This window comes from Xenopus laevis, chromosome 8L (assembly GCF_017654675.1).
Source record: "Xenopus laevis strain J_2021 chromosome 8L, Xenopus_laevis_v10.1, whole genome shotgun sequence".
Lineage (NCBI taxonomy): Eukaryota > Metazoa > Chordata > Amphibia > Anura > Pipidae > Xenopus > Xenopus laevis.
In genome coordinates this window covers 114,866,701-114,888,821 of record NC_054385.1, presented here as the reverse complement: position 1 = coordinate 114,888,821, position 22,121 = coordinate 114,866,701, and the positions used below count along the sequence as shown (strand labels likewise).

At 37.2% G+C, this 22,121-nt stretch overlaps 2 protein-coding genes across 2 annotated transcripts; both read right to left on the bottom strand.

Moving 5' to 3' along the window:
* Positions 1-816: 816 nt before the first annotated feature.
* LOC108699020 (vomeronasal type-2 receptor 26) lies at positions 817-12,084 on the bottom strand. Its single transcript, XM_041573934.1, has 7 exons — positions 11,849-12,084; positions 9,071-9,248; positions 6,272-7,060; positions 4,474-4,695; positions 3,462-3,585; positions 1,547-2,046; positions 817-1,206 (listed from the first exon to the last, which is right to left on the bottom strand). Exons 1-7 carry the CDS (start codon positions 12,082-12,084, stop codon positions 817-819), a joined length of 2,439 nt encoding a protein of 812 aa, XP_041429868.1.
* An 8,054-nt stretch (positions 12,085-20,138) lies between these two features.
* LOC108699019 (olfactory receptor 1019) lies at positions 20,139-21,149 on the bottom strand. Its single transcript, XM_018230877.2, has one exon. The coding sequence runs from the start codon at positions 21,147-21,149 to the stop codon at positions 20,139-20,141; it is 1,011 nt and encodes a 336-aa protein (XP_018086366.2).
* Between the last annotated feature and the right edge of the window lie 972 nt (positions 21,150-22,121).

Sequence of the window (22,121 nt, the reverse complement as noted above, 5' to 3'; positions counted from 1 at the left end):
AAGAACTGACACATTTGTGTTTGATTTGCTACCACTATGTGAAAGTTCAAGAAATCCAATTTTTAAAAAGGTTAGAATTGTTTGTATAATGTAAATCATCAGCTCACTATACATTCTGCAAGATCTCCCCTATCTCCACTGCAGTTCTAGCTGAGGCAGGCATCTTGGATTTCACTGGCTCCTCCTACCTATATCTTCCCAGCCAACTGCAGCTCTGAAATCTCCCACATGCTCATTTGAAATTCCTTGGTTGCTTATCAACCCTTCTAAGCTATTTTTAAATCAGCCAAACCTGTGTGTTAGCTGCTGTTCAGCAGTGCTGGCAACTTCTGGAAGTTAGTGTGTGCCCTTCATTTGCATAATGACATCACCAGCAGGGGACAAGATAGGGAAATCTCCTGATACTTCTAGTGGAGGAGTTTACTAAAACAAGGCATTCTGGGTAGAATACTCAAAGCAGTGTTATAATCTGAGCATGCTCCTGAAATTTGCATATTATAGTCTCTGTTATAGTCTCAGTATGGCCTCCCTCAGTGAAAGAACCCATTTGACAAAGTAAGGGATTTTTTAAAACCTGCAGTTTTTTCAAAAAACTATATATGTAGTTTGATTAAATGTGTTTAGGTTGTACTGTTAATATATGTTTGATTTTGGCTGTGATAGGTGCCCTTTAATTCACTTTGGTGTTTTTTCAACATAAATTAACTACGTAATTCATAGACTTTTATTGCAATAATTTGTCACACAAACACATTTCTTTACTTCTCTTACTTCTTAATGATTAATATAGCTTCTGATATGCAATTATAGTTTGGACTATATTAAATGACCTCTAGTGCTCACTGGTGGTTTAAAAAAGATAATACAACACTTTGGGATAAATATAAAGAAAAGAATTCCTGCACTGGAAACAAGGATGGCAAATATCTCCACCACTGCTAAGTATTTGCTTGTGGTGCTCACATATACCAGGATGAAGGAGATCCACACACTGCAGAACAGTAACATGCTGAAGGTTATATATTGTGCTTCATTATATATGTCTGGTAATTTACGGACAAGATAAGCAACAAAGAAACTAACAAAAGCCAACAAGGCAATGTAACCAACCATTATGTAAAATGCACAAGATGACCCCTCATTGCACTGCAAAATGATCTTTCCTGTTTCAGAGTGGGAGTCATAGTCAGGGAATGGAGGCAGGGTCGGACTGGGAGGCATGGGGCCCACCGGGGCTACTGCCCCAGGGCCCCCTCCAGCCGCCACTGCCGCTCCGGAGTGCTGCAGGGGGGCTAGTGCGCATGCGCAGAAACGCGGTGTCGCGTTTGTGCGCATGCGCGCGGCGCCGCGTTTGTGCGCATGCGCGCGGCGCCGCGTTTGTGCGCATGCGCAGCCATTGTATTCTACCGCGACCCCAAACAAAGTGGGGTCGCACCGCCCCACTAAGTAGCGGATCTGGGCCGGCGGGGCCCACAAGAGCCCGGGGCCCACCGGGTTTTTTCCCGGTGTCCCGCCGGCCCAGTCCGACACTGAATGGAGGAGAGATTATCATCCAAAATGCACAGATGAAAATCATAGGGAGTGTACATAGTAGAAGAATATATTTAGGGACCCTGGTACCAACATAGTTTCTGAGCCTGCTTCCAGGTCTTTTAGCATTGAATGCAATGATAACAGTAATGGTTTTCCCCAAAATGGAAGAAATACAAATAACAAAGTTGATACCAAATGAAGTTTGTCTCAACAAACAGGTCACTTTTGTAGGTCTTCCAATAAACAGTAAGGAACAAAGAAAAGATAGCATGAGGGAAAAAAGAAGAATGTAACTGAGCTCCTGATTATTGGCTTTCACAATGGGACTTTTCTTGTATTTTAAGAAGATGCAAAACACTGCAGCTGAGCAAAAAGATAGAACTAAAGCAGTGGTGGTTAGAGCCACACCAAGAGGCTCCTTATAAGAAAGGAAGTCAACAGTTCTCATGATGCATTTATCTCTACTCTCATTGGACCACTGGTCTTCAGGACATCTTAAACAATTTTCCATGTCTGAAAGAAAACAAAAATGATCATACTGATGAGTTAGCAGATGTCCAATGAGTCATAAGTTAGAGTACTTGTTATGTAATACAGGGTCAGACTGGGCTGGTGAGACACCGGGAAAAAACGCTGGCCTAGTCCCACTATTGACACTGCCCCTCCAACCTCCTTCTCGGCTCCTGGCTGTGGGTGTGAATAGGAAAAAAGGTATGCACGGGGGGCAGGAGGGAGGTGTAGCTGTGGAGGGGGGCAGGCTTACACTTCTTCACAGCTGAGGCAAGGGGGTGGTGTGGGGGCCCTAAAGCAGTAGCCCTGGTGGGCCCCCCAGTCCAAAACTAATGTTATATTTTCACTACCAATAAAAAGATAAATAATTGTATTTAAGGATTAATTTATTTTATCAACATTAATGCAATCTTTCAAATCATTATGATCAGTTACAAATCCATATGCAAACAGTGACTTAATATTACACAGTTTACATCATAAACAACATTACTACCTGGAAATTCTTGTCTACTCCATTGGAGTGAACGGGCCCCCCTGCAACGCAGGCTACCCAACTGCACTGCACTAAGGTGAGCAAGTGAAGGCTTAATAAGGCCACACTCTGAACTCCTAGCACCCAGGACCATGACCCAAGGAAGTTAAACCACACACTATAAATGCCAGGGGTACTAGCACCTTCCCACTCTGGCAAGCATTCCCCTGCCAAACCCCTATGCTGTGATAAATGAAATCCCACCAGGAGAAGCCAAAACTTCCAAACACCACCAAATCCCTTTCCCTCTCGTCAAACCATTTTAGGATGGGTAGACTGTATGCTGCTTTCCACTGACAACATGCTCTGCCTTGATCCTGCAGTCTCCAGTTAACCTAAGGAACTCCTTCTTTCCTTTCTCCCTGTGATCTTAGCTTGACCATTCCACCTCCCTGCCTTCCTAGCCCTGTCAAGGCTCCCCTCCTTTAACCCTTCAGGTCCAGGTAGCTCCAATACTCCCCAAAGTAAGCTTAATAGTTTGTTTTTTTTAACTTATTTTTTATTGGCATTTTTCAAAGTATTACAAACAATGTTCAAAACACCTCTCCAGTCATAGCATATGTATCTATAAAGTGTAACAAAAGTGGCTCAAATTAGAGCTAGGGCCTTTATGGTCTGTGCTCTGGTGTTTGTCAGCATTTAATTGTGTGTATTAATCAAATGTACAGTACATATGTAGCTGGGACTGACACTTAAATTCGGGTATAGATAGGTTGCTGTGTTACTCAAAATAAATACATCATTGTAATTCAGGTTTAGGATCTGGTCTCAGTGGGTCAGGGTGGATCCCAAACCTCGTAACTCCCATTTAGACCAAATGTTAAGATAATGTTCTGTATTGTGACATTTACAAATTTGCCAGACAGTATGCAGCATTACCTACCTGGTGATGGGGATATTTCTCCTTCTGAGCACTGAACACAGTCATAACAGCAAACTTGTTTTCCTTCAACAAAAGCTTTTCTATAGCCTGATGGGCAGCTGGCACTGCAACTTGAGACAGGGATCTAAGTATTTAATTAACAAATTCAGTTGAAATTTTGGCTTTCTTTTTTTATGTTTTAAAGCCACAAACCTTAATAGTAGACAGATTAACATAGCACCCCCTTAATTAAGAAAAATCTAATGGCTTTGTTGTTCTTTATTCCTGTTGTTTTTCCCAAAACCAATTTGGGCAATGGCATACAGTTCAATTTTGTGCCCCCGGTAAACCTGCTCTACCGTTGGAAAAAATCTCCAGAAATTGCCTTGGCATTGTCTAACATTTGGATCACCACAAGAAGACAATTTCCTGTGATTAAGATGTAATATGTTTTACTTGCAGCAATCCAAATGTTAGGAAAATGCCATGGCATTTTTGGAAGGTTTGTTGCCTGTAGTAGCACAGATTTACCATAAGCAACAAATCTTACCATGTGCCTTTGCCCTTAATAGGCAACACCTTGACTTAAGTTATACTCAATGGGGCTCATTTATAAACACTGGGCAAATTTGCACCTGGGCAGTAACCCATGGCAACCAATCAGATGATTGCTTTAACTGTTCAATCTGCAGCTGGATGAAAAAAGCTAATCACGGATTGTTTGCTGCCCAGGTGCAAATTTGCCCAGTCTTTATAAATGAGCCCCAATGTGTTTAAACTGTGTCATTATGAAGGATCCTTAATATTGTCCTTCTACTTCTGCATATCATTGAACTCCCAACATTCCCTGTACTGCATATACAGTGTATTAGATTGCCAATACAGGTACAACTGCCTCTACTTTAAATCAAACATTTAGCAATGCTTATGTTGCCAATATTTTCCAAAGTCTGTGATTTTGTTCGATAAGCAGGATTTTAAAAAAACAGGTTATTTAAATGCCTTTCAAATCCCATATAAATGTATATAGTACCCCATTAAATGGAGGAGCCCAAAGAATGGCCTTTTTGTCAATGAAGAGTCCTGGAGATTGAGATGAAATGAAGGTCCCAACGTATCTTGCAGTTTTTGTTCCATTATGGAAAATGTTGCAGTTTATTATATCAAAATTCCCCAGAACTTCCCCTTCCTCATTGAAGAAAATCTCATTCCCAGAGTCTGTTCTGAAATTGATTTCCTTTAGGTGCTGGTTTAACTACAATACAAAACAATAATGCTCAAAGAATAGCTCAAAGTCTATTTAAAAAACAACAAAAAATGGTTAAAGATGGCCATTGGTGCTTTGTGGCATATTGACAATATATTCAGTACTGCCCTCCAACTGAAGTGCACCAGCTGAACGGTCAGTGGACTCATATCCCAATGTGTGAGAAAAGTGATGCCTTGCAAAAGATTTTAAATCTTCTTAGACCATTTCTAAAATATTCTCTGTACATGGCGGGGATAGGTAATGCAGTCATGACAACCAGACAAAACACATATTGATACAGCATTATTTTGGGCACAATGAACTATTATGAGGATTGCATTGACATCAATGTACTTTGGACTTTGCTGCCTTAGCTTCTGTTCATTCTATACTGTGAGGTTTGGGGGGGATCACCTATCGGGATTTGCACCATAAATGCATGCCACTCCATAGTGGAGAAATATGTTGAAGAGTATGTTTCTTTAAGTTAAGTCCAACACAACAGATTTTGCTTACTTTAGTAGAAATGTCTCCAACATTCTGTCAGACCCAAACAAATTGGTCTCTATATATTCAGCAGGTGAAGTGCACAGCAGCTCCCACTTGTATCTCCTACTCTCACCACCTCCTCCAACACAAGAAGTGTCCAGTGTCTCACACCCTTCACCAATACAAAGAGGGATCCAAGGAGCCTCACACCCTCCTCCAGCACAAGAAGGTGTCCACTAACCCTGATGTGTAACCCTACACTTCTATTAACTACAGCTCACCAGCAGCCTACAGGCAGTGACCTATGGCTGAGCAGCTGAAAACCCCTAAATGGAGTATGTAATGGAGGGCCCACCCTGCTCTCCTCCATTTACTCCAGAGACCAGTTTATCCAGCTTTTCCTAAGCCGGTAAAATACAGCCTTACTTGCTGCAGCACTATTTATTTTCCCTGGAGTTGAACTGTTTACCAGTCTACCACTGGTGAAAAATACACAAAATTGTGACATTTTCAAGAACACCTCTTACAATATTATTAATATAGTAACTTGGCTGTAGAATGGGCAAAAACATTAGCAATAAAACAAAAAACCCGAATAGAGCTATGCCAAATGATGCAGGAGGCACGAATGTCCCCAACAGGAGCCTCCAACTAGAGCAAGGTCAAAAAGGTGGGCTGCTGAATCTCACTCAGCTTAATGCAACATGTTTAATGCAATTTCACTCTAGGCTGTGCTCAACTCCATCAAATAAATAAAACTGCGAAAAACAAAAAAGCTAAAAAAACTCAACACATTAATTCAACACATTAATTCACAAAGAAAGCAAGAACATTTTGGGTGGGAGGGAGAAAATTTGAATCTAAACTCCACCACCAGAAAAAATTATGGGATGGTGATAGTTTCTAAAAACTCTTGTCTCCACCCACTTAAATAACCGTAGCCCTGGAGCCCAACCTCCCCTTCATGTTGCCAGTTTTGGAAGGTAGCTTTCCATAACTCCCTACTTTGTACAGTTTTACATATTGTCTTTAAAATCCTCATCAATTTTATTTAAATAACAAAATCACAATGAATTCAAAAGCTACTCCATACCTGTTTTAGCAACAAGCCACCTGTTACTTTATTAGTGTCATTGGCTTTACCAGTAAACATGGCATGTAGGGCATGCGCCACAGAATATATAGCAATGTACATAGTGTATGTTAATCTGAAGTTATTCACATCATATCCATAGCTCTCATATTGCTTTAGTGTATTGTTGGCATTACATATATGGTAGAACTTGAATGATTTCTCAGGAGAAGAGTGGCAGTGAAACAGCCGTAACCAGACTGCATTGGTAAATGGATCTTTGGGAAACTCTAAAGGATTAGCCTTGTACAGAAAGTCTTTAAGACCTGGTATGTTTTCATGATGAAAGAGTACAACAAGGGATCCATTAAATGCATAAGTAAAAAAGTTTCCTGAAACTAATGACAAAGGAGATAGCATTATCCACACCACATTAACTGATGAGGTGTCAATAGCCACAGTGACAAGAAATTCCATAAAAATGTTCACTCTGCTATAAACTATGACAACACTGGCATTTGACTGACGTATGGTTTGCAAAGCAAAGTCATAGTTTCTAGGGTTCTTTTCACCAATCTGAACCAGGTAATCTACACAGATTCCATTCTTTTTTATTTCATTCTTCATGTCTTCACTGGCTTTCTGGTGGCTCTCATCATCAGAGAATATCATCCCTACCCAGTTCCATCTGAAGAGTTTGAAAAGCTGGATGATTACTTTGTACTGGGCAGTTTCACTTGTTACTGTTCGATAGAATAATGGAAAGTGGACTCTGTCACCAAATGCAGAATCTATAGCTCCATAACTCACCTGGGTAAAATTATAAAAATGTGAATTACAGAATAATGCGACCTCCTTCTTACTGCCCTTCCACACTAACTGCCTGTTACCACAATATTTGATCTCACCTTGATGTCAGTTATGTATGTTATTCTGCCTTTCAGTTGCTAAAATGTTAACACTGATCAGGCCCATGTTATTAGTAAACCGATATTTAGGGGGTTATTTACTAAACTCCAGTCAGGCTTTTTGGGGCAAAACTCGAATGTTTCATTTTTTTTTTAAACTCAAAATTTTAAAAATTTAAGCTTGATGCAGCAAAAAGCCTGAATCTGCAAATCCACCATCTCAGACCTGTCAAGGTTGTGTATAAGTCAATGACAGAGGTCCCTATCCTATTTTAAAGTTTCTGTGGTCTGCACTGGAATTAGCCCTAAAATCTGATAATTTCAGGCAAAAATCAGCTTGAATCATGCAAATTTTTGATTTTAGGCCTGAAAAAACAAGGCAAGGTGAGAAACCTCTTCAAATTGTAAAAGGGACATCTGCCATTAACTTTTACATGTCTTCGACAGGTTTTAGCTGGAGTATTTTTGGTTTCCGATTTTAAGAAGTTTTGGACTATAACAAATCTCGAAAAACTTGTTTTTTTCCTCTAAACATTTTAGTTTTCCCCTAAAAAACTATACCAGAAAAATGGAGGCTTCATAAATAGACCCCTTAGATATATATATATCTTCTAAAACTCATGTCTTCGCTAGTGAAGAATAAAAGCCTGGTTAAAATCTTGTCTAACTGCCAATCCCCTCTGGAACTACACCACTGGGGAGTGGCACAGTGAATATGTCAGACATCATCTAGCTCTGCTTCAGGTCCCCTTCTGCAATAGCCAACTCAGCGCATGTGCTGTTGAAGGGAGGTCTGTATCAGCTTTAAATTCAAATATTGCTGTCATGATATGACTTTGAGGAGGACACAACGGGGGCATTTACTTAAATGCAAATTTATCAAACATTTTTAGTAAAACAAAGTTGACCTAACTCCAATCCACAAAATGAACTAATTGATCAATTAATCATCTTGAAAATGTTGTTGTGGAAAAGTCTCAATAAAATTGTATGAAAATTCGGATCATGTGACTTTTTCGAAATTTGACGCCCAAATTGTACACTTTTTCAAGTTGTCATCCAAAAACCCCAACTTTATCTAGTGCAGATCATGATGTCAAGAACCATCTTTAGGGACATCTGCCATTAACTGCCATTTTCGGATGCAGCTTTTCAGCAGCTTTGGTGTATAATAAATCTCTAAAATAAAGTTGTTTCCTCTAAAAATTTGAGTTTTCCCCTTTAAAAACTCAATTAGAAAAAAATTGAGGTTTAATAAATAGACCCCAAAATGTGCACAAGATGTCATCCGCCAATACTTTACTTTTTATAATCAGGTACAACAAATGGGGGCGTTTTGGGGGTCCCCAGTGGTGCACATCAGTAGGGATTTAGCCAGGCTTTCTTTTTTAATACACATCAAAATTCAATTGTTAACAGGGCTTTTAATCCACTTTATATGGATATGAATATGCCTCTTTGAATTGAACAAATGAACAGTACAGAACAGTACTGTATCGGCTCTAACTACTCCCTTTTTTTTTAATTTTTTTACAGACTTCTCGTAAATTCTGTAAATAAAACCAATCATATTTAGCATACTGTATATCATGACTTTCCAACCTACAAATCTCAATGTACACTATACGTCAATAATTTCAGTAAATCTGGATGCCAATGCTGTGGGTTTTAATTTACTATACCTGTATTAGTAAATTTCAGTATAATCATTTCTATACATAAATATGAATTAACATAAATATGAATTAACATTTCAGCTTAAAATCTGAAAGGTGGAACATTAAGGAACATTCCATACCTGGGGAAATCCATATATGCTGGTAATCTGATACATGACATTTGATACTGAAGACAGTAGATGCCCTATGAATGCACTGGGAATCCTGTTCTGGGTGCACCTGTAGTTAGGTACATAATCACTGCTCCCTGTCAGCATACTAAATATACTGCTAATGGCTTTTCTCTCATTGGCCCAGGAATCATGGATATGGAATCCCAAGGTCACATTAGGCAGAATGCTCAAGTTGTTGTTGATTTCCTCAATAGCAAAAATGGCAGCAAGAAAGTGGATATAATATTGCAAGGAGGAGCTAGATAAAAAAAACACGTAAGAAAGCTTTATTAGCTATTTTTACATATTTAATATGTTTTTTTTTTTATTTCCATAATTTATCTTTGCCATTCTCTTTATGTGTGCAGCTACAAATTATATTTGCTTATAATATGCAAGAGTATGACTATCCTGTAAACTATTTCCTGTGGCCTTGCTCTTTTATATATTCATTGATCTGATATGTTTATATTTAAGATTCTATGGTACATTATTCCCTATATATTCTATAGCTTTGTGATTTCCAATAGTCCTAACGGTAAATATCCTTAGAAAACTGTTTGTTCTGATGCCAAACCAAAATGCTTGTATATCTTCAAGAGACAGCAACAAGTCAATGGTAAGCTGGTACATCTGATGCAGGCACTATATTGCCATTTTAAAATATCACACTATATTTAAATAATAATATAAATATTAATGCATAGGTTAATGAATTGAAAAATAAATCAAAGTTGGAAAATAAATCAAATTGGAAGTATACCAAGGACTTGGACTTGTCTACTTTTATTTGGAGAATTCCAGCATCACTCTCTCTATACCAAGTCTTTTTTGTGTTACTGTGCTACAGCATTAATTTCCTTTTAACTGTCTTAACAGTAAAGAAGTTTCCATTTCAGTTAGGGCAAGGTCACATGTGGCTATTTTATGTTGAATTTTTAAAAACGCGTGGTTCAGCGTAAATACGTCAAAGAAACCACACATGCATAATACTGTAAATATGAGTTTTTTCATCCAAGATATATTTAATAAACTTTTGTGAAAAAGTGGGAAAGCAATTTACATGCAAAATGTAGCCGTATTGATCGTCAATATGCAAAGTAATTACGTCAACAGCATTAAAAATTATTGCACGCGTCAAAATTGATGCATGTTAAAACTATTTTGACGCCCATTGACTTCAATTAGTTTCACAAATTTTTTCGCCATTTTGAATTATTCTGTGAATCGAAACGGAACAGATTCGTCCGTCACTAGAGTTTGATACTATGGAAGTCCAAAAATTCCAATGGCTATTATCATGAGAACAATGGAACAGTTTAATCATTTAAGGATACCAGGCAATGCAAATGGCTGACATAAGGTTTATAATAAACAAAATAGTTATCAATCATTTAAAACATTTACAATTAGCGTAAGCCAGATAGTTTACTCTTGTAACTTTGTTAAAACAGGGGGCCAAACAACAAAATTTCAAAGCAAGGCAGTTCTCATTTACTTTCAACTAAGTGGGAATCATTAAAGAGATCCTGTCATCGGAAAACATGTTTTTTTCAAAATGCATCAGTTAATAGTGCTACTCCAGCAGAATTCTGCACTGAAATCCATTTCTCAAAAGAGCAAACAGATTTTTTTTACATTCAATCTGACATGGGGCTAGACATTTTATCAATTTCCCAGCTGCCCCTAGTCATGTGACTTGTGCCTGCACTTTAGGAGAGAAATGCTTTCTGGCAGGCTGCTGTTTTTCCTTCTCAATGTAACTGAAGGAGTCTCAGTGAGACATGGGTTTTTACTATTAAGTGTTGTTCTTAGATCTACCAGGCAGTTGTTATCTTGTGTTAGGGAGCTGTTATCTGGTTACCTGCTGGGGGGGAAAAGGGAGGGGGGGTGATATCACTCCAACTTGCAGTACAGCAGTAAAGAGTGATTGAAGTTCATCAGAGCACAAGTCACATGACTCGGGGGAGCTGGGAAACTGACAATATGTCTAGCCCCATGTCAGATTTCAAAATTGAATATAAAAAAAATCTGTTTGCTCTTTTGAGAAATGGATTTCAGTGCAGAATTCTGCTGGAGCAGCACTATTAACTTATATATTTTGAAAAATGTTTTTTTCCCATGACAGGATCCCTTTAATCAGTTAGGAAATCCTATGCCTAAACAAAAAGAAATACGAAGAACAGAATTCTTTGGATTGCATCCAACTGCAGCATAACAAGAAGGTTATTTATTTAAATCCAAATTTATCTCTATCTCTAAACACTACCAAACTCCTATACCCAATTTAACCTTATTTATTATTAAAAAAACCTTGATTTAATTGGTTCATACAAAATCAAGCAGAAACTTGAATAATACTATTTTCTCAAAGATTTTTTTTTGTGTTTGATTTTTCGAGGCCTTTCCCAATAAGCCTGATTTTTTTTGGATTTTTGCCTGAAAAGTCCAAAATGGTCAGATTTTTGGGCAAATTCTAGCACAGACCACAGAAACTCCAAAATAGGATAGGGATCTCTGCCATTGACTTCATACACAACCTCGGCAGGTCTGAGATGGCGGATTTTCAGATTTGGGCTTTTTGCTGCATTTGGCTTTAATTAATCTCGAAAAATTAGAGTATTGCCCCAAAAAGCTTTACAGGAGTTTAGTAAATAACCCCGTAAATGTTAATGTAAATTTTAATGTCTCAATTAATCCTCCATTTCTACAAACTGTAAATGCACCTGTATGAAGAGAAAAGCTAACTATGAAAATATTTGGTGCAATCCAGAAACTTGTAAACTCTTCTGTAAGAATGAAGGCTGAGAATACATAATTCTACAGGATATAAAATGACCTGAAACTGGTGATACTCACCTCGATAAGACAAAAAAAAGTCCCAGAGGCTGCTCTTTAAAGGTTTCCTGTCGATCATTCATTAAAACAAATATATCTAGGAGGATTCCAAGCATGATGTCCCCTTCCTGCAGGTAGCCTTCCTCATACCCCCTATTTAGAGAGCAGGCAGAAGAGTTGGAGATCTTCATTGCAGTGGAAGTCATTGCACCTAACATCCAAGTAACAGCAAGCCAAGCTGTAGCTTTCATTGACATATTCAATACATTCATTGACTGCTCCTACAGTAAATTTTTAAAAAAAAAATTATATATACTTGAACTATGCATAATTGAAACATCTTTTATATAGGCTTAGACATTCTCAAATAATAGGGACAAAAATATTGGAATGTGAAGTGTATTCTTGACCATTTCTAGGATATGCTTAGAGGTGAATGTTGATTTACTGTTCTGGTTACTCTTAAAACACTATAGCTGAGTCATTTATGAACATAATTTATGTATCTGAAATCTCATTATAAACTTAAATTAATGCTTGACCACAAAGGCTAACCCCCACCCAAAAAAAAAATCTAGGCTTTCTATAAAAATATTAAAGAAAATACTCTTAAGATATATATACCTGAACTGAAGCCTTCTGTACAAGCGTATATAAGTATTACACAAAATGTAAGTAAGTATATACTGTATAATATATCCTGATCATTCTTCCTGTGAAGCCTGGTACTTACAGTTCATTGTAAAAGACAGGTTACACTCACCAGGCATCAACTGTTTTATTGCATTATCCACCTTTATTTCATATCTTTCCATTCATCGGACGCACCAGAATCTCTTAATAAAGAAGATCAAATATTGCCAATCATGAACTACAGCTCCGAGGAATGTGAAATCAAGACTGATATTTCTCAGTCATTTTAAACGGTCAGTGAACTCATTTATACAGTCTGGAAAGGAGAGGAGTGTGATACTCTGAAAATAACCTCTCCTTTTAATTAGTATATGTTATTCTGAAATTCCCCATGAATAAGACATGAGGTTAAGGGATCAGGCTAATAAATATCTGTTGCTAATTCTGTATGTATGAACATAGTTGTTACAAGTTGAAGCTATAAAATACAAATATAACTTAAAGTGATGCTGACACCTTGCATTGGCAAGTTTTTAGATATAGTGCTTGGCTACAAGTCTGCTTAACAAGAAACTTTGAAGACATTGAGCCCCCTGTAATTCACTGAAATCAGATTCACTGAGGGGTAATGGCAGAGAAGGGTGTTTTGTAGCTTTTATATAGTTAAAAAGAATTCTCTCATGATTTTTATGATGTATTTTTCATTTCTAAATTACACTGTTTACACTGCGTATAATTCACTCTACAAATTAAATTCCTAAACCAGCAAGTGTATTTTTTGAAGTTGTAATATTGGAGTGTAGGCAGCCATCTTATGTCATTTTGCCTGGTCATGTGCTTTCAGAGCCAGCACTTTAGGATGGAACTACTTTCTGAAAGGTTGTTGTTTCTCCTACTCAATGTAAACAAATGTGATGCAGTGGGACCTGGCTTTTTCTAGTAAATGCTGTTCTTATTTCAACCAGGCAGCTGTTATATTGTGTTCTGGAGCTGCTATCTGGTTACCTTCCCATTGTTCTGTTGTTAGGCTGCTGGGGGGGGGGTGAAGGGAGGGGGATGATATCACTCCAACTTGCAGTACAGCAGTAAAGAGTGACTGAAGTTTATCAGAGCACAAGTCACATGACTTGGGGCAGCTAGGAAACTGACAATATGTCTAGCCCCATGTCAGATTTCAAAATTAAATATAAAAAAATGTGTTTGCTCTTTTGAGAAATGGATTTCAGTGCAGAATTCTGCTGGAGCAGCACTATTAACTGATACTGTTTGAACTAATTATTTTTTTCCCATGACAGTATCCCTTTCAACATCCCCAGTAATAGTCTTTTCTTTATGTTATCTCAAGCTAGGAATGCTGGGGAAGCTAATGTAATTTTAAGCAAATGTGCTACCCAGCACACCAATACTTCCTATTACTCCAATATTTTCAGTATTTAGAGCTCTGTGAATCCACCCCCCAATGAGAGTGCATATAACTGCCTGTTGAGGGCTATTCTTTTAATGCACTTAAATTGCTTTTCTGAACCTTTACTGTGTAGCACACCCATAGGTGGGCTTGAGAAATGTGTTTCTAGTGTGACCTGCTGCCAGTGTACTTAGTCATCCCTGTATTATGGGCAACTCATTATCATTCATAATTCATTATAATTGCAAGGATGCTGTCCCCAACGAATCTCCTTGTTGGAGTCCATAGTTGCTCACTAAATTAACTGCTCCTAGAGTGACTATAACAAAAATTACTATCACTAGCTAAACTTTCCATAACTGGATCTGACACCAGCTCAGACCCAATCCTCTACCCCCTTCCCATCAGGTGGGATCCAAGAATGCATCCAAAGCATATGTGCTCTTCCTTTATGTAAAATTACACTGCCTACTGGGCAAACATTGAATTACCATTACATCAAACTTTACCCTGGAAAGGAAAATAGTCACACAGGGCTTACTGAAGACAACTTTAGGTGTCCAATTTAAATTGTACTACATGGGAGATATGTCTATACCTCATGGCCTCTACACTTGTGTGTAGTGCAGTCTTGTGTTGATCCCGTCAGGTCTGATTTTTCCAGCATTTTTTTCCAATAACAGATAAAGTATTCTGATTGGGGATAGAACAGATGTAAGTAACAGGTAATTATTAGCGGTAAGTTAACAGCCCCACAGATTACAAGTACAGGCACTTTAACATGTTTGCTATGCTGTTTATACTCCATTATGTTATTGAATGACTGGTCTGATGCTTTCCCAATTATAACCACAAATATAGAGTAGATGAGCTATATTATAAGTAGAGACCTCGATTCTGGGATGGCAGTGGATGTGATTTACTTAGACTTTGCTAAAGCATTTGATACAGTGCCACACAAAAGGTTACTGGTTAAATTAAGGAATGTTGGCCTTGAACATAGTATTTGTACCTGGATAGAGAACTGGCTAAAAGATAGACTACAAAGAGTGGTGGTAAATGGAACATTTTCTAATTGGACCAGTGTTGTTAGTGGAGTACCGCAGGGCTCTGTACTAGGTCCCTTGCTTTTCAACTTGTTTATTAATGACCTGGAGGTGGGCATTGAAAGTACTGTTTCTATTTTTGCAGTTGATACTAAATTGTGCAAAACTATAGGTTCCATGCAGGATGCTGCCACTTTGCAGAGTGATTTGTCTAAGTTCGAAAACTGGGCAGCAAACTGAAAAATGAGGTTCAATGTTGATAAATGCAAGGTTATGCACTTTGGCAAAATAATATAAATGCAAGTTATACACTAAATGGCAGTGTGTTGGGACTTTCCTTAAATGAGAAGGATCTAGGGGTCTTTGTAGATAACACGTTGTCAATTCTGGGCAGTGTCATTCTGTGGCTACTAAAGCAAATAAAGTTCTGTCTTGCATAAAAAGGGCATCAAGTCAAGGGATGAAAACATAATTATGCCTCTTTATAGGTCCCTGGTGAGGCCTCATCTGGAGTATGCAGTGCAGTTTTGGACTCCAGTCCTTAAGAGGGATATAAATGAGCTGGAGAGAGTGCAGAGACTAAGTGCAACTAAATTGGTTAGAGGGACGGAAGACTTAAATTATGAGGGTAGACTGTTAAGGTTGGGGTTGTTTTCTCGAGAAAAAAGGCACTTGCGAGGGGACATGATTACCCTTTACAAGTACATTAGAGGACATTATAGACAAATAGCAGGGGACCTTTTTACCCATAAAGAGTATCACCGTACCAGAGGCCACCCCTTTAGACTAGAAGAAAAGAACTTTCATTTGAAGCAACGTAGGGGGTTCTTCACAGTCAGGACAGTGAGGTTGTGGAATGCACTGCCGGGTGATGTTGTGATGCTGATTCAGTTAATGACTTTAAGAATGGCTTGGATGATTTTTTGGACAGACATAATATCAAAGGCTATCGTGATACTAAGCTCTATAGTTAGTATAGCTATTGGAATATATAATTTATGTAAAAGTAGCGAGGGGTGTGTGTGTATAGATGCTGGGTTTTCATTTGGAGGGGTTTAACTTGATGGACTTTGTCTTTTTTCAACCCAATTTAACTATGTAACTACGTATCCTGTTAATTATTTTCTGTGGCCTTATGCCTATACAATCCACAGTATGGTTATTTTCCAGTAGTCCAAACTGTAAATTATATCCTTATAAACAATTTGTTCTGTCAGACTGCACTGTTTATATCTAAAACAGGCAGCACTGGTTGGAGATACTTGTTAAGCTGGTAAATGTGATACAGTTACTATATTCCAATTACGAAATCTTGAAAATATTTTACTGGATAATGTACCCAATTCAAAATAAACAAAGATATGAGAGGTCACCAGAGTAAGGTGACTTCTAAAGAAGATAGTTGGCATTAATCTACATGATTCCATTCAGAATATAATTGCTGCCCTTGATCCTAAATGCAATATCAATGGGAAGATATAGACACTGCTTAAAGGAGTAATTCCCCTTTGAGTTAACAGAATGTTCTAGGCAACTTTTCAAATGGTCTTTATTTTTTATTTTTTGTAGTTTTGGCATTCATCTTCTGCCTTCTTTTTCTAGCAGTCAAATACCTGCAAGGCTACAATTTTATTGTTACTGTATGTCTGTATCACTTATCTTGATGTTCAAGCCCCTCCTATTCATCTTCCAGTCTCTTATTCAGACCACTACCTAGTAGTTTTGGTAACTTGGTCCTTAGCAACTAGAATACCAGATTATTAATGTCTACATCATACTCAACATTAATTAAAATGTAAACTACCCCTTAAACATTTTATAGTAACTCTGCCATGACAATATGTCTAATATTGTGCAAGATAATATGTCTTTGCTAGTGATGTGCAGGCTGGCCTGAAACCCACAGGTCCAGGCTGAAATTTACCATCTGCCCTCCCCATCCATGGCCTCACTGTGGCCCGCTTCCACCTCCTAGTGGCTGCATTCTCAACCCTGTCTGTGCTGTCAGAGATAGGTCAGGTGTGGGTATTTACTTTGGGTATTTTGACATGGAGGAGGAGGAGGAGGGATGGAAGCTCACAGTCTTTGAAAAAAAACCCCAAGTGCATGTTTTGTCCTTTGCCACAATGTGCTGCTTAGTAGTTTTAGGGTACTATGAAATGGCATAATGATTATGCCATTTCATAGTACTGTAGAACTACTCACCAGTGACATACCTTCCCATGTAACCAACATACCTTCCAATCTAACCATATGCCATAATCTGATTGGTTATATGGGAAGGTATGTTGATTCAGGGTCAACATATATTATGCTTAACTCAAAGTCTTTGAAGAAAAGTCAGGTGCATGTTTTGTCTTTTGCCACAATGCACTGGTAAGTAGTTCTACACTATTATGGAATTGCACATTCTGAACAGGTGACTTTTGAAGGTCTTCCAATTAACAGTAAACAAAGAAAGAAACGCATAAGACAGAGAAGAAAAATGTAACTGATGGTCTTCTTGCATATTATGATGATGCATAAAACTGCAGATCTTAAAAAATCAGAACTAAAGCAATGGTGGCTAAAGTCATTTCAAAAGGGTTACTTATCAGACCAGAAGCACTTGGTTTGCATTATGCATCTATCTCTTCTTGTATTGGACCAATGGTCTTCAAGACATTTCAAGCAATTTTCCATTAAATGTGAACAATTTAATGATTTAACACTTCGGGGCAGATTTACCAAAATGTTTAAAAAGGTTTAGTGCTTAACAAATAAAAACTCACGAACGTTCTATTAATTCCAATGGAGTTTCAAAACTCAAACATTTTTGTTTGCCTTGGCACAATTAAACAGAAGGTAAATCCCACATAAGAATTCTACCCAGTTGCTACAGTTTTGCATTATATTATATGTATGGTGGAGGTCCTGTCCTCCTAAACTCTCCGGCACCAGGGCCAATTACAAAGGAGAGGTCAGATATACTGATGTTATCTTTAAATGATTACTGTATTTATTAAAGGTCAGATTGTAGTGGTTTTAGAGGTTTTTGAAACCACAACTAAACTCACAAACAATAAAAACCCCAACTATTGAATCTATTAAAAGTTCCAATTTAAAAAAGTACAAAAGAAAAAAAAAATGAATACCTGTACCACAAAAATCCTCTAAAAATGTTTGGACAATTTGTATAAAAAATCCAAAAACCTCTAACATTCTGAAATGGTCCTAAAGGATCAACTTTCCTGAAAGTGAGAAAACCACAAATTTTGTGGACAAAAAGCAACATTTTATTGTTAATGAGTGAAAAGGTAAATTTTTATTTATGAAGCTCTAAACTCATATTTTGATAAATATGTCCCATAGTATAGGCTTTTTCCCCACAAATTTTATTTTTACAAAAAATAAAAAGCTAGCTACCTAAAAAGTGAGCATTTTATTTTTTGAAACAGCCAGTTTAGAGAAAATAAACACTTGTGAGGTAATTCAGGTAATAACTTGATCATTCTAGCACCCATTTCAATGGTCCCAGTGCTTAGTGTCAAGAAATGTCGAAGGCCAGAATCTGTTTGATAAAAAAATTGATATTTTAAATAATTTTTATAATTTATCACATGAACACTTATGGGTTCGATTCAAATTGAGGAGAGAAAAAAAAAATCTCCTAATTTAGTTCCAGTTTTAATAGAGTTTTCATGTGAGATCATGAATTTGAATCATCAAATTGAATTTGGCCCTTATTGAGAAGATAAAAGTGTATCCCTAAATTCAGTTCAAGATTTCCAAGTACTGTACTATATTTAATTGAATGAGAAAAATGTATCTCCTAATTCAGTTACAACTTCCCCCATAGAATTACACTTAGTTTTCATAAGATAAACTATGATTAGTGATGGGTGAATTTATTCGCCAGGCGCGAATTCGCAGCGAATTTGCGCGATTCGCCGCCAGCGAATAAATTCACAAAAAGCCCGCGAAAATGCGCGGAAAAAAATTTGCCGACGTCAAAAACTATGATTTCGCCCATCACTAACTATGATTTTTATCTCATGGAACTGAATCTGGCCCTTTGACTAAGTTTTCATGTGATTTACATTCACCATAAGAAAGGTTTATCAGTAAATTAATTCAGGCAATAAATTATATTTCCAATATTTTGGTTTTTGGTGAATTTTGGTTCTTAAGGGCAATTTTTAAAAACAGATAATGAAAGAAAAGTGTGGGAATACAAGTTAATGAAAACTTTCAATTCTCTGAAGAATGGACTAAACCTGGGCCTTGGATTTATGGCTAATTATGTGGACTAAGAAAGGACTGCACCAGGTCAGAAATAGCAACATGTCTGGATATGGACTAAGAGATCATATGGAATTCCTTTGATTCTACACTCCAATAATTCAGCCCTAATTTATACTCAGCCTCTTTGACCCACATTATCTTGTACCTTATCTGTTTGTCTCTTGCAGATCCCCTTGTAAATTACTTTGACACCTTACACATAGATTGATATTCCTTTTTTTGGTCATTTTACCTATGAGCTGAATGTTGTATATATACCAGAGAACACCACAGCATCATTGTAATCAGCTTGAAAATGAGCTAAAATGTTCTGAATGCTTGCTATCATTATATTAGTTAGCCAATAAAGGTATTACCTTTATACCACTTTTGTTATTTTTTTTATTTCAAAAGGGTTGCCCTGTACCATATTTCCAATATTTGTAATACTGTCATTGACTAGACAACACCCTATGATGATTTTGTCCATGTGCCCAGTTTATCACCAAAGGATTCATTTCTCAGACCATATTTCCCTCAGTGTTTATATTTACTAAAATTGTATCCATTCTTCTTGATCATTATATTGCAGTTTTCAACCACTGTAATCTTGGAATTGCCCACAAAGCTTTCTTAACATCCTTGTTCCTTAAACTGTAGATTAGAGGACACCACAGCATCATTGTAATCAGCTTGAAAATGAGCTAAAATGTTCTGAATGCTTGCTATCATTATATTAGTTAGTCAATAAAGGTATTACCTTTATACCACTTTTGTTATTTTTTTTATTTCAAAAGGGTTGCCCTGTACCATATTTCCAATATTTGTAATACTGTCATTGACTAGACAACACCCTATGATGATTTTGTCCATGTGCCCAGTTTATAACCAAAGGATTCATTTCTCAGACCATATTTCCCTCAGTGTTTATATTTACTAAAATTGTATCCATTCTTCTTGATCATTATATTGCAGTTTTCAACCACTGTAATCTTGGAATTGCCCACAAAGCTTTCTTAACATCCTTGTTCCTTAAACTGTAGATTAGAGGATTTAACATTGGGATGATTGTTGTATATAAAACAGAAAGTGGCTTGTCTTGGGGAAGCAAATAGTCGGATGAAGGTCTCATGTGCATGGCAAGAACTGTTCCATAGAACAAAATGACTACAGTGAGATGGGATGCACAAGTAGAGAAGGCTTTTTGTCTTCCATCAGTAGAATGGATTTTAAGAATACTAGATATTATTAAAACATAAGAAGTGAGAGTAAGCATGAAGGCTGGTAGTGCCACCACTGAGCCTACCACATAAGTCATGATTTCAATAAATACCTTATCGACACAAGACAAGTTTAGTAACACTAATAGGTCACAAAAAAAATGATTGATAACTGGTGGCTTGCAAAAGGGCAATTGTGATATAACCATAGTGTGTGCTAATGGATCCACAAATCCAACAATCCAACATATGGCAACCAACAACATACAGATTCTCGTATTAATTAAAACAGCATAGTGTAAGGGCTTACATATTGCCAGGTAGCGGTCGTATGACATGGCTGTTAAGGAGACAAATTCTGTGCATGCCAATGACATGAAAACATAAAGCTGTTCTATGCAGCCAGGAAAGGAAACAACACTGGGACCTGCTAGGAGAGTTGAAAGGAGCTTTGGCTGAATGACAGAAGAGTAAGAGATGTCCAAAAAGGAAAGGTTGCAGATGAAGAAGTACATTGGGTTGTGGAGTATGGGGTTACTGATTACAACTGTTATGATAAGAAGATTGGCTGCCAAAGTAAGTAGGTATATAATGAGGAAAATACTAAACAGTGGGGTCTGTAGAACTTGAATGTCTGTAATTCCAAGAATAATAACTTCTGTGACTTTGGTTTGGTTCTGGAAATCTTTGAAGCCTAATGTGGCTGCCAGTTTCTTAAAGATATTATATAAAAACACAGAGAATGTTTTACTCATTATTTATTGTTACTAATGATACATGATAATAACTTATATTGAAATATTTTCAAATCAATGTTCGGTCACATATTACTGACTGCTTTGTGCCAACCTGTCTCTGAATATACATGCACTGGAAGTATCATCACTATTTTACTTTTGTTTAAAAAGAAAAAAATAACAAAGCCATGTAGGGATGGGTGAATTTGACCCGTTACGTTTCGACACAAATTTGCTGCCGGCGAAATGTCGCGTAAAAAAATTTTTGTCGTGCGGCGAATTTTTTTTTACGCACGTCATTTTTTTTACGCACAACACCATACAAGCCTATGGGCATCATTTCCGCAGCAAAACAAGGTGAAAAACTTCACCCATCCCTATCTACTTCATTATAGTCATATGATTCTTGGTATCTGTATAGCAGAAATTAAATAGTAAGAAATTTTGATTTTTATTGGCTCAAAAACAAGTAGTCTACTTATTTTTGAGCCAATAAAAATCACATTTTTGCACAGCTGATTCACTTCCACAATGTACTGCAGTTTTCATCATGCCGTCCAACAAAATATAGGCCACACTATAATTGCTGTAAACTATGAGCTCCTAATAATGAGAATATACGGGTAGACAATCTTTCTGATTTCTTTTTGCTAAAACATCCAATTAAAATAAAAACTTTTGTCCAAAGTAGATATGGTTATCTTGCAGCACTTTCCCCTTGACTCTTCCCTGACAATTTCTTTCATCCTATTCCTTTAAACCATTTTAATCCCAGAAGCCAATGTTGCTTTTATTGAGGCATAAAACATCTTGAAGAAAATCTAGGAGAAATAAACCACTGTTTTCATTGGCTGGATATACTTTTGCAATATTGGTGAGGTTTACAGTTTACTGTGCTTCTTCATAAACTGGTATCAGAAGGCCACGCTTTCTCATCTTTGGAAGACAAGAAAGGAATTTAAATAGTAAAATATAATTGTAAATTGCATA